At 37.8% G+C, this 13,864-nt stretch overlaps 1 protein-coding gene across 2 annotated transcripts in view; it reads left to right on the top strand.

The window, feature by feature from the left end:
- The window catches only part of TPST1 (tyrosylprotein sulfotransferase 1), a gene marked incomplete at its 3' end in the record, with an annotated part of 115,994 nt that overhangs the window by 55,721 nt on the left and 46,409 nt on the right, over positions 1-13,864 (top strand). For both annotated transcript variants that reach the window (XM_082857220.1, XM_082857219.1), the window contains exon 3: positions 4,386-4,584. In XM_082857220.1, coding sequence (XP_082713346.1) covers positions 4,386-4,584 — 199 coding nt within the window. The remainder of the gene's footprint in view (positions 1-4,385; positions 4,585-13,864) is intronic.

The raw sequence follows: 13,864 nt of genomic DNA, 5'->3' as shown, positions 1-13,864 counted from the left end.
ACTAGTTGTAGTTGTTGTTGTAAGAGAAATTCTGCAGTCAGTCTAATTTTCAGTCCCTTTTCTATATGCCATTTAACGTTCATCTTCTGTGTTCTGTGTTTTTACTTTAAGAATCCCTGCTTCCACTGTAGGGGGCGCGGGTTCAATCCCTGGTCCAGGAACTAAGATCCCACATGCTGTGTAGCCGAAAAGAAAAGACCCTTTTTGGGACTTCCCTGGTGGTCCAGTGGTTAAGGCTCTGTGCTCCCAGTGCAGGGGGCATGGGTTCAATCCCTGGTTGGAGAACTAAGATCCTGCATGCTGCATGGCATGGCCAAAGAAACAAACAAACAAACAAACCACTTTGTGACATAGAAATTTGAATTCCATATGATTTTCATGTGTTTAAAATATTATTCTTTTGATTTTTTAAAAAAAACATTTAAAAATGTAAAGCCATTCTTAGCTTGAAGCCCAGACAAAAACAGGCAGTAGGACTGGATTTGGCCTGTGACCCATAGATTACTGATCTTTACCTTAGCTATTTGGTAACTTACGCTGACTCATGTCAGACCCTAGGAGAGGAATGACCTAGTTCTGTCATCTGCATTGCCATAATATGGTTTCTAACCTCTGTCATCACATTTATCATGCTGCATATTAATCATGTGTATGCTTATCTCTCTTATTGGACTCTGAGCTTCTTGAGAGGAAGGCCATGACCTAGTCATGTCATCTTTGCATACTTAGTATCTAACACTTGACCTGACCCATAGTGGGTGTTCAAAAAATATTTAGTATGAATTTTATGCTCAATCAATATAAAATGCCATTACTGCTGCCTTAAAGAGAAACACCTGAGTGATACGCAGTATACCTTCCCAAGTTCTTCCCCCTAAGGAGTCCATGGCAACTGCATTTGCTACTAGTGAATCTTGTGACTCAGTGGTTACGTAAAAAAAAGACTTTTCATTTTAGAATTCTCTTTCAGAGAAGAGATGGTTGAACTTTATCTTTAAATCAATCATCATGATAAATAATGGCTTTCATTTTTCTTCTGAACCGGTGCTATATTCTGGATGCAAAAATAATACTAGCTATTGTTTACTGAGCACATACTACATTTCAGTCTCTTAGTCAACTCTAATTTTCCTTTAGACTTTTGGTAACTTCCTTACTACTATCAGTTTACCTCTTTTCCTTTGTTCCCTACATCTGAAACAAAACTAAGCAACAATACTTATGCTTTTCCTCCATGCTATTGTTATGAATGAAAACACGGTCCATTCAGTCCTTCAAGTCAAATACGAATTCATCTAGACTCCTTTCTCTCCTCCCCATATCTAATTGACCACTAAGTCTGATCAATTAAAAACAAATCTCTGGGGTCTTCCCTGGTGGCACAGTGGTTAAGAATCTACCTGCCAATGCAGGGGACACAGGTTCAAGCCCTGGTCCAGGAAGATCCCACATGCCGCGGAGCAACTAAGCCCGTGTGCCACAACTACTGAGCCCGCGTGCCTAGAGCCCGTGCTCCACAACAAGAGAAGCCACTGCAATGAGAATCCCGCGTACCACAATGAAGAGTAGCCCCTGCTCACCACAACTACTAGAGAAAGCCCACGAAAATCCAATGTAGCCAAAAGTAAATAAATTTATTAAAAAAAAAAACAAATCGATGGAGGTTTTTTCTTTCCATCTCTATGTCATTTGCTGTAGTTGGAGCTTTAATCATTTCTCAATTCTTTCAATATATAGTTGAACGTCTTTACTGGTTTTTCTGACCCCGGTTACCCCATCCTTCAATCTTCTCTTCCCATAGTTTTCAACATTGAATGCAGATAAGAACAATCTAGTCTTGTCAGTCCTGTGATTAAAACCCTTCTATCATTACCAACTTCCCAGTCACGACATATGAGACCCTATGTGTGACTTCAGTGCTTAACACAGATGTTTCAGAATTCAAAATTTTTGGATTCTAGAAAGGTCATATGATGTACATAACACATATTATATAACATCCTCTGTTTGTTCTGGGTCAACACGCTATAATCAAGGACATCAGTATTTCTGCATTAAAGAGTATGATTGTTTATGCCAAGAAGAATAAAGACTTTAAATAGATTCCTATCAGTTCAGGTTATGTTTTGCTGCCACATGAGTTACAGGAAAATGTTTAGTTTTTGGATTTCAGAATTTGGGACAAGAGATCGTGACCCTATAGATATCCAGTGGTCTGCTGGAGCTGGATTGTGCCAGCTACAGTGAACCCATTTTTGTGCATCTCTTCTCAACTCTGTGGTCAATGACATCATGTTGGTAGCTTGAAATCATCCATGGTGGGAGTATTTACACCATTGGTCATCAGTAAATGCTACAAATTATGACCTTTCCCTTCTCAGAGATCAGGTTGTAAAGTGTTACCAGCACAGCGCTGTATATACCTATTACATGTGTAGTATATTATCACTGTGGCAAAACCACTTAGTCTATGCAGTATAGAACAAGAGGCCAAAGTTTTCAGGGAAGCGTAGAATGTAAAAATCAAGATGTGATTTGACGTCAATAGGACGGCAGTAAGAGAAACTGGATAAAACAGATGCTTTGGAGTCAGACAGGTTCAGTAGGTTCAAATTCTAACTCCATTATTTCCAGACTGTGTGACTTTGGATAAATCACTTATGGGTCTCAGTTAACACAGTTGAAAAATAGGGACTGATAATATTTCTCTTAAGGTTGTTTCAAGGATTAAAGTAGATATCATATGCAAAGTACCTGACATAGAATGAACAGAAATTATTTTTTTACTATAAAGCATTTTTTTCTTGAGATGTTTATCTCTACAGATGTGACTCCCATTCTCTAATGTTCCTAGTGCACCCACAGTAAATATGCAGTTCAGCGCTTGGATGTTCTCTAGTTATTTCATATTTTTTTTATAAAGTATGTTTGGTTATATACTAGATATTTTTATTTTCTTTTTATTTATTTACTTGGCTATGTCAGGTCTTAGTTGTGGCACGTGGGATCTTTCGTTGCAGTGTGTGGGCTCCTCTCTAGTTGTGGCACATGGGCTCTAGAGCGCAGGCTCAGTTGTTGCGGTGCGTGGGCTTAGTTGCTCCGCGGCATGTAGGATCTTCCCAGACCAGGGATCGAGCCCATGTTCCCTGCATTGGCAGGCGGATTCTTAACCACTGCGCCACCAGGGAAGTCCTCTCTTGTGTATTTTTTAAGGAGTGGAGCCCCTTTGAGGGATTCTTCATCAGATAATGGTTATCTGCAGCGAGAGATCGAAAACTTAAAGAAAAAGATCTTTTTAACCTTTTATTAGAATAGTGTGTTTGAATGACTTCTAATGTATTATGATATAAAACTCTCTTAGGTACTTTTGTTTGAATGTCATTTGGCCAAAATCTGCTAGTTCAGATCCAATTTCAATCTAGATGTCATTTTAGATTATATTTTACCCTAAGATTATGAGTTATTTAGTCAAATATAGTGTCACTATAAGCTTAAAGTAAATTTCTAGGTCAAGAGGTAGAACACATTTATTTTGTAATATCAAAAGTCATAAATAGCACTCCTTTTTCTTCCTTAGAAAATAGGGTTCTTTAGGAAATCAACAGAAAAATAGGACAAATGAATATTTTGCAGTCTTAGTGGATTATGGTTGACTATTTTCCCCCCAATATTTTGTTATGAAAAATTTCAAACATATAAAGAACTGAAAGAATTATACCCACTAGCTACAATTAACATTTTGCTGTATTTGCTTTATCACATAATCTGTCCATCTTTACGTTCCTCTAGTCATCATTCATCAAGCCATCTTATTTACTTGTGGTTTTTATTTTTATGTATTTCAAGTAAGTTGACGAGCTGTTTTTCTAAGCAGTCTTATCTTTGTTATGTTTTTCTGAATGTTGTAATTAAAATGTCAGTACCTTCTGTGCAGATGTTTTCACCTGACCGTTTTTCCTATTTCTAGGAATCTGAGGTTGCCAATAATTGCTGTCAGATTGAGAACATTAAAAAAAAAAGTCTAGTAAGTAATGTCAAGCCTGAAAAATACACTCTTTCTCAATAGCTTTTATAATCTGAAGACTTGTAATTTTTAGAGTCATCAAAAATAATTTCCAGGGGCTTCCCTGGTGGCGCACTGGTTGAGAGTCCGCCTGCCGATGCAGGGGACACGGGTTCGTGCCCCGGTCCGGGAAGATCCCACACGCCGCGGAGCGGCTAGGCCCGTGAGCCATGGCCGCTGAGCCTGCGCATCCGGAGCCTGTGCTCCGCAACGGGAGAGGCCACAACAGTGAGAGGCCTGCGTACCGCAAAAAAAAAAATATGTTTCCAGTACTGTTTTCAGTATTCTAAATACATGTTTATTCACATTATATTGTTTTCAGAGTGGAGAGATCTACAGACCAGGTCATCAAGCCAGTCAATGTGGGAGCTCTATCAAAATGGGTTGGGAAGATACCTCCAGATGTTTTACAAGACATGGCGGTGATTGCACCCATGCTTGCCAAACTTGGATATGACCCGTATGCCAATCCACCTAACTATGGAAAACCTGATCCCAAAATCCTTGAAAACACTAGAAGGGTAAGTGAGATTTTTAAAGTGAATTGAGAAAACTGGGTATGGAATTTGGGTCCTAAAAAGTTTTTTCTTATTTTGTTCCTTGCTTTTTTATGATCAGAAAATTATTTTAAATTAGAAAAATCCTATTTGTAAAATGCTTTATCATCAGAAATCTTCCACTGCATTTTAAGGATAACTGTGGCTCTTTCCAGGGACTATAGGGACAATTCTTTAATCTCTTTTTCCCAATTTCTAAGAATGGTGCTTACTGTTGGGGAGATTTATTCTCATAGCTGATTATCATAAATTTGCATAAACACCAGAATTATTAGTGACCTCACTTACTTCTAGTTTCTTTTTACTTTGAATCTAATGGCTACTTTACTTTTAAACCTTTGTTTAGATGAGGCATGATTTCTTGATACTTGAAAACTAAACATTGGCTACATGAGAAGAATTATTACATAGGTACAATAAACAACCCTCTGATTGAGAGAAAGTTACTATTAAAGTGTAGTTACAACTACTTCTTTTATAAGTTATGCTCACATCTTTATAATCCTATTTGAGAAAAGCTGAAAACTCAAAAAATGTGAATATATACCTTACCTGTATAATCTATTTCAAATCATACCTTAATGTATTTTTTTATTGTAAAATTTAAATAACAAAATTTACCATTTTAACAATTTATAAGTGTATAGTCCAGTATATTTGTGTTGTTGTAGAACTGTCACCACCATCCATCTCCAGAACTTTTTTCATCTTTTCAAACTGAAACTACATAATCATTACCCATTCCCCCTTCCTCTAGCCCCTGGCAACCACAGTTCTACTTTCTGTCTATAGATGTGGTATTTTTTGAAACTACAGTTTAAATAAGACAACCGTGTTAGCGTAACTTCACTGTTAGGCTGTTGGATTTCAAGATTAAAATTCCTTGCCTTTCTCTGGTATGTTTTTTGTTTTGTTTTGTTTTGTTTTTTACGGTACGTGGGCCTCTCACTGTCGTGGCCTCTCCGGTTGCGGAGCACAGGCTCCAGACGCACAGGTTCAGCGGCCATGGCTCACTGGCCCAGCCGCTCCGTGGCGTGTGGGATCTTCCCAGACTGGGGCACGAACCCGAGTCCCCTGCATTGGCAGGCGGACTCTCAACCACTGTGCCACCAGGGAAGCCCTGGTATTTTTTTTTTTATGTCAGTTACCTCTCCTCCCCACAACCTTATAATATATCATCTCTTTATTCTGTTCTTCTGTTGATACCTTTAATCGAAAAACAAACTTATATTTCATGAGGCTGATTTCCATCTGGATTTTTTTACACTTAGATATTACTTTTGTTTTCTTTTTTCAAGTCATTAGTGGCTATATACGAAGAGCTATTTTCTTATAAACCATCATATATGGAGGCAGATTTTTTTTTTATTTTTAAAATAATCTTTATCCTTTTTATATTTTTCATACATACAAGCATTATTATAAAACTATAAACTTAGGGGCTTCCCTGGTGGCACAGTGGTTGAGAGTCCGCCTGCCGATGCAGGGGACACGGGTTCATGCCCCAGTCCGGGAAGATCCCACATGCCGCGGAACGGCTGGGCCCGTGAGCTGTGGCCGCTGAACCTGCGCGTCCGGAGCCTGTGCTCCGCAACGGGAGAGACCACAACAGTGAGAGGCCCGCATACCGTAAAAAAAAAAATATATATATATATATATATATATATATAAACTTAGTTTATAAAACTTATAAAATTAAAAAGATAAGAGAATAAAATTCACCTATAATGTTACCACCCCGACAAATACCATTTTTAGCATTTTGATGGATTTCTCTTTCTTCTTTGCATGTTGTTAAACAAAGGTAAGAATACTTGTCTTACATCTCACTTTTGCACACACACAATCTTGTATTCAGCCCTTTCCATTTAATATTCATGAGCATTTTCTCATTGTGTACATGATTTTTAAACATAATTTTTCATGGTTGTATAAATAAATCATTTTATGAGCCACCTTAAATCCTTTATGAAACACAGTAGTAAGTGAATGAATGAATGAACAAACAAATGAAATGTTTCCCTAGTATATGTTCTATAATTTATTTTACCATTTTTCTTTTGCTGTTTACAATTTTCTGTTTGACAGATAGTGCTACAGTGAACATCTTTGCACATACTACATTTTAGTGGGGTTTTTTTTAGGGCTAGACTAATGAGTGGAATTAAACCACGTCAAAATATCTGAAATTTTTTTAAGGTGCATGATATATGTTGATAATTTTTTTTTATTCTTTTGAACTACCAGCATAATATAGGTAATTTTATTTTAGATATTTGCTAATTTTAATAGGTTTCATTGATTAATATAATTGAACATTTTCCAGTTATTACCTATATGTATATATTCTTTTACAAAACATTTAAGTTTGAAAAAAGTTTTATATGTGTTAAAGTTTTGTGAATTACATTCTGCTAAAGGCAAAGTATACAGTGCATTATCATAGTCCTTTTAATCTCTTGGTAATTGGTAATTCATAGCTTTCTCCTTTGTACAATACTGAAATGGTTTTTATAAACCAAGGTACATGTGTAAGTGATATTTAGAGGTTCCCCAAGTAGTAGACATTATAGTTTCCCTACATGTGAGTGGACCAGCTAGATTATTCTTGGCTTGCTTGAGTGGTTAAGTAGGGAAGAATGCTGTGGTTTGAATCCTTGTGACTAGAGAATTTGTTTCATACACATTTGTGGCTTTTGAAAGAGTTTCAAAATGCACCCTGGAAAAAACCTTCCCACCATCTTTGTCTACCTCTAAAGTGACAAATAATTTTGAGGAAAAAAAGGTAAAGTGTGAACTATAATTGCATTTTTGAGCACTTTGTGATAATGCATACAAGCTGACATCCTTGTTTTGTGGGGTTGGATTATATATTTTCAGAGCTTTTTGCCTGTAAAAACTCAGATGCTAATATATCCAGCATTGATGATCATGAAGTTTCATAAAGTAATGCTTAAAAAGTGATCTTCGATTGTCAGCTGTGACATGAGATGGACTCCAGAGAAAGAAGGTGGCTGCGGAGATTGTGCCCTTTATTTATGGGATGGGAGTGGGGAAGAAATTCACGTTTTGACTGGGAATATAGAATCCAAAGCTCTAGGCCTAAAAATTCTAGTTTTCATACAATTTTGGGTAATCTAGAAGTACTGGTGTCTGAGTCAGTGTATTTTGGGGACGTGTTGCCCAATCTTGAATAGAAAATCATGTGCTTCATGGTTGCTGTGACTCAGATGGTAAATTGGAAATGAAATGCTAACATATTCCATACCTTTCCCACCATGGTCTCTAATCCCACAATTGTAGCACATTTTAGTAAGGAGTGCCCTCTAGGTTACATTCTAGCCATCTCCCTCCCGCATAGGTTTTTAATAATTTTAGAGTTAAAGACCTTTGAGAAGCTGATGAAATTTATGGATCCCTATCTGAGAAGTGCAGACACATACATACACAGAATTTTACCCACAATTTCAGTGGATTCATAGATGCCCCTGAAGCCTGTCAGATTAAGGACTTCTGTTCTATAGTCTCCTTACGCTCATCCACTCATGTGATTTTGATTACAACCTATTTGTTGATGATCATAAATCTTTATCTCCTACTGGGTCTCTTTCCTGAGCCCTAGGCTCATTTTTTTCCACCTGCTTTCTGTATCTCTCCACTTGGATATTCACAAAGACCTCAAACTCAATGTCAAATGAACTTATTGTCCAAAGTTGTTCCTTGATAGGCAGAAGCTAGATGGATTGTTCACTAAACTGAGCAAGAATCTAGAATAGGGGTGGGATGAGGCTGTGTTTATCTATATTTGCGTTGTCTATGAGCCAGTGAGCAGGTATGAGGAGCAGAGTCCTCAGGACACGTGGGACAAGCCAAAAAACAGTTCAAAGACCTGGTTACTAAACCTGGAGAGTGAGCTGAAAAGCAGATCCAAGTGTGAATGGAATATCCAGTTGAAAACCAGACTAGACAGTACTAAAGAAGAGCAAATAGTCAAATGGCAAAGCACGTATCAGTGTGCAGAACCCACAGAGCAAACAAGAAGGAACTTGAATATTAATTAAGTGAGCTGGGAGGGGGAGTTGGGTTATATCCCTGAGCCAAACAGTAAGAAGCTGCAGCAGTTAGAATTGATGTTCTTGCATTAAAGGGAGAGCCTGTAATGCACACCTGTGTTTTCTAGTTCCTGTACCCATCAGAAACTGCTTCTCCCTGTTTTTCCTGTCTCCATAGTAGCATTCCTATTTGTCTAGTCATCAAAGTTAGTTAGGATTAACTAGCTTTGCAGATCACGTGTAATTAATTGGTCACCAAGTCCCCTTGATTCTGCATTTGAAAATATCTTGATTCAATCCTATTTCAGGTACCTTAATTCAGTTTCTCCTCATTTTTTACATGAATTATGGTTTATTCCCCTTTGTGTATGTGAGTGTGTTCAGTCATTCTTCTGCTACATTTTTAAAATATTCAATGAAAGTTATTTTTTAAAAGTTCAAATCTGAATGTATTATATCTGAATGTATCATTCCCCTGCGTAAACCTTGAATGGCTCCACTAGTACTATAGGATAGAGCCCAGACTTCTTAGAATGGCATGTACTTTTCAGGTCTTTGGAGATTTTCTGGTGATCTTTTTATTGTTTGTTTCTAGGTTAATTCCTTTACGATTAGAGAACTACTCAGTGTGGTTTCAGTCCGTTGAAATATATTGAAAATTGCCTTATGGCCAGCATATGTTCTCACATGTCACTCGAGAGGATGTGTATTCTGCAGCTGTTGCAGAATTCTATAAATATCAATTAAGTCATGTTGTTTCACAGTGTTGCTCAAATCTTCTAATTCTTATTGATAGGGGGTGTCTAATTTTATCAATTTTGGAAAAAGATTATTTTTTATTTCTGTTAATTTTGCTTCATGTGTTTTGAATCAGTATTATTAGGAGCAAACCCTTTTATATATTCTTGAGGAATTAACTCATCATTATGAAGTGTCTCTCATCATCTCTGATGTTTCTCTCTGGAAGTCTAGTTTGTCTGACGTAAACATAGCCACTTCGTTGTTTTTATGCATACAGTGTACATGGTATATTTTTTCCATCCTGTTACTCTTAATCTGTGTCTTTATATTTAAAGTATGTTGCTTATAAGTGGATATAGCTGGTCTTATTTGTTAAACTCATAATCTCTGACTTTAAATGGACTAGTTAATCTACTTACATGTAACGTTATTACTCACCTGTTTGGGTTTAAATCTACCACCTTGCTGTTTGTTTTCTATTTAGATGTCTGTCTTTGTCCCTTTCTTTTTTCCTGCCTTCTTTTGCATCAGTCTAGTTTGTTTAAGTATTTCATTTTATCTCCACTATTGGCTCTTAGCTCCCCTTGTTAGCTATACCTCTTTTTTTATTTGTTTGTTTATGGTAGTTGCTCTCTGACAAGAGCTGCAAACTTTTCTGTGGGCCACAAATGATCTTTTTCATCTTTTCTGAAGACTCAGATTTTCATCTGGAATCATTTCTTTTTACCCTGATGAAATTCTTTTAGGATTTCTTATAGTAAGGGTATGCTGGCTACTAATTCTCTCAGCTTTTGTTTATCTGAAAATGTCATTATTTCTCCATTATATGAGAATATTTTGCTGAGTATAGAGTTCTAGGTTGACAGGTTTTTGGGTTTCGTTTGTTTGTTTTACTTTCAGCACTCAGAATATGTTATTTTATTGGCTTTCATTGTTTTTATGGGAAGTCAGCTAAAATTCTTATGAATGTAATAGTTTTTTGGGTTTGTTTTGGGGGGGCTGCTAATAAGACTTTCCTCTTATCTCCAGTTTTTGGCAGTTTGACTAAAATGTGCCAAATTCACTGATCGTCTCTTTTGCCATCTCTAGTCTGGGCCTCAGGTTTGATTTGTTTTTAATTAACCTATCTTTGAATTCATTGCTCCTTTCTTCTTCTGTGTCTGGTCTGCCATTAATCCCATCCAGTGACTTCATTTCAGATAGTTTATTTTTCAGTTTTAGAATTTCTGTTTCTCTGCTGGAATCCTCCGTCTCTCCACCCATTCTGTTCATCTTTTCCTCTAAATTCTTATTTATTTATTCATTTATTTATTTTTGGCTGTGTTGGGTCTTCATTGCTGTGCGTGGGCTTTCTCTAGTTTTGGCACGCGGGGGCTACTCTTCGTTGCGGTGCAAGGACTTCTCATTGCGGTGGCTTCTCTTGTTGTAGCTCGTGGGCCCTAGAGCGCAGGCTCAGTAGTTGTGGCGCATGGGTTTACTTGCTCTGTGGCATGTGGGATCTTCCCGGACCAGGGATCGAACCTGTGTCCCCTGCATTAGCAGGTAGATTCTTAACCACTGTGCCACCAGGAAAGTCCCTAAATTCTTTTAACATATTTATAATAATTATTTTAAAGTACTTATACATGGGTCTCTCTTTTGGCCTTTTTTCTTAATTATGAGTTATACTTATTTGCTTCTTCACATGTCTTAGAAGTTTTGATTTCATACTGCACCTTTTGTATAAAAGAAGAGTAGAGAGTAACCTAGATAATATTTTTGATTTATTTTTCCCAGAGAGGGCATATTCTTTTTTCTGTCAGGCAGCTAGGGTAATTGGCTGATCATTCAAATTTCAGTGTGTCAGGCCGAGCTGTGGCTGAGCAACAGTTTTATTTAGTTTACTTCTGGATTTAAATGAGATTATGGAGATTTGACCTTTAGCCCAACCCACAGTTTCCTGTGTGCTGTAGAAAAAAGGTTGATTTCTTTGACTTTTTAAAAATAACAGCTGGCAGGGAGTTGGGTTGAAGCTTAAATTAATTTATTTCACCTCTGAATGGTAACTGCAGCAGGGCCCTGGAAGCTAAGGACCACACAAGACTGGGCGATCTTGGACTTCCCTGGTGGTGCAGTGGTTAAGAATCCACCTGCCAATGCAGGGGACACGGGTTCAAGCCCTGGTCCGGGAAGATCCCACATGCCGCGGAGTGGTTGGGCCTGTGAGCCATGGCCTCTGAGCCTGCGTGTCCGGAGCCTGTGTTCCGCAACGGGAGAGGCCACAACAGTGAGAGGCCCGCGTACCGCAAAAAAAAAAAAAAAAAAGATAATGACATTGTACTTCCACCTTACATGATGCAATGATCCCTTACAAAACTAAAAGCATACTAACCATCTCCCCAAAAGAGGGGACTCTGTGTTACACATTGCACTTTATTCATTTCTGGGTGTATTTATTTACTCCCCTAGCTGAGTCACATTCCGTCTTTGATATCCTGAAACCTAAATACTGAGATATAGAGTCAGCCCTAAGTAACACACCTTATATTAGAGCGTATGGGAATGGTAAAGGGAGGGGAAAAAAAAGAAATAGTTAATCTATTCAGATATATTCATAACAAAGCAGGAAGAATATAACACTATTGCAGTCCTCATTTCTGCACCTGCCACGTGATCATGGATGGTATTTGTAATTTCTTTCTTTCTCTAGCTATTTCATATTCCATTTGCCCTCATTAACCATGTTGGTTGTATGGTGACCCAAACCTTCATTCTAAAAGCATGTGTGCCAATAATGGTCATGCCTATATTGTTTCCTGTAATTTTCCATTAACTTTCCATTGTAAACAAGTGTAATAGCGGATCTTCTGGGTTCTAAGAAATGTCTTTCCTTCCTCCATTGTGTATTTCTTTTAATTTATTTTATTTTTGGCTGCCTTGGATCTTCGCCACTGCACATGGGCCCTCTCTAGCTGCGGTGAGCAGGGGCCACTCCTTGCTGCAGTGCGCAGGCCTCTCACTGCGATGGCTTCTCTTGTTGCAGAGCACAGGCTCTAGGTGCATGGGCTTCAATAGTTGCGACACGCAGGCTCAGTAGTTGTGGCACAGGGGCTTAGTTGCTCCACAGGATGTGGGATCTTCCCAGACCAGGGATCGAAACCGTGTCCCCTGCATTGGCAGGTGGATTCTCAACTACTGCGCCACCAGGGAATCCCCCCTCCATTGTGTATTTAAAATCCCATTTCCTAAGACTGTACTTTCAGGGATCAACCAAAATTACTCTACCCAGCAAGGATCTCACTTAGATTTGACAGAGAAATTAAAACCTTACAGACAAGCAAAAGCTAAGAGAACTCAGCACCACCAAACCAGCTTTACAACAAATGCTAAAGGAACTTCTCTAACTGGGAAACACAAGAGAAGGAAAAACTTAAAATAAAAAACCCAAAACAATTAATAAAATGGTAATAGGAACATACATATCGATAATTACCTTATATGTAAATGGATTAAATGCTCCAACCAAAAGACATAGACTGGCTGAATGGATACAAAAACAAGACCCTTATATATGCTGTCTACAAGAGACCCACTTCAGACCTTGGGACACATACAGACTGAAAGTGAGGGGATGGAAAAAGATATTCCATGCAAATGGAAATCAAAAGAAAGCTGGAGTAGCAATTCTCATATCAGACAAAATAGACTTTAAAACAAAGACTATTACAAGAGACAAAGAAGGACACTACATAATGATCAAGGGATCAATCCAAGAAGAAGATATAACAATTGTAAATATTTGTGCACCCAACATAGGAGCACCTCAATACATAAGGCAAATACTAACAGCCATAAAAGGGGAAATCGACAGTAACACATTCATAGTAGGGGACTTTAACACCCCCCACTTTCACCAATGGACAGATCATCCAAAATGAAAATAAATAAGGAAACAAGCTTTAAATGATATATTAAACAAGATGGACTTAATTGATATTTATAGGACATTCCATCCAAAAACAACAGAATACACATTCTTCTCAAGTGCTCATGGAACATTCTCCAGGATCATATCTTGGGTCACAAATCAAGCCTTGGTAAATTTAAGAAAATTGACATCATATCAGGTATCTTTTCCGACCACAATGCTATGAGACTAGATATCAATTCCAGGAAAAAATCTGTAAAAATACAAACACATGGAGGCTAAACAATACACTGCTTAATAACGAAGAGATCACTGAAGAAATCAAAGAGGAAATTAAAAAATACCTAGAAGCAAATGACAATGAAAACACGATGACCCAAAGCCTATGGGATGCAGCAAAAGCAGTTCTAAGAGGGAAGTTTATAGCAATACAATCCTACCTTAAGAAACAAGAAACATCTCAAATAAACAACCTAACCTTGCACCTAAAGCAATTAGAGAAAGAAGGACAAAACCCCCCCAAAGTTAGCAGAAGGAGAGAAAT

Source organism: Leucopleurus acutus, assembly GCF_964270905.1.
Source record: "Leucopleurus acutus genome assembly, chromosome: 16".
Classification (NCBI taxonomy): Eukaryota; Metazoa; Chordata; class Mammalia; order Artiodactyla; family Delphinidae; genus Leucopleurus; species Leucopleurus acutus.
This window is presented reverse-complemented; position numbering and strand designations above follow the sequence as displayed.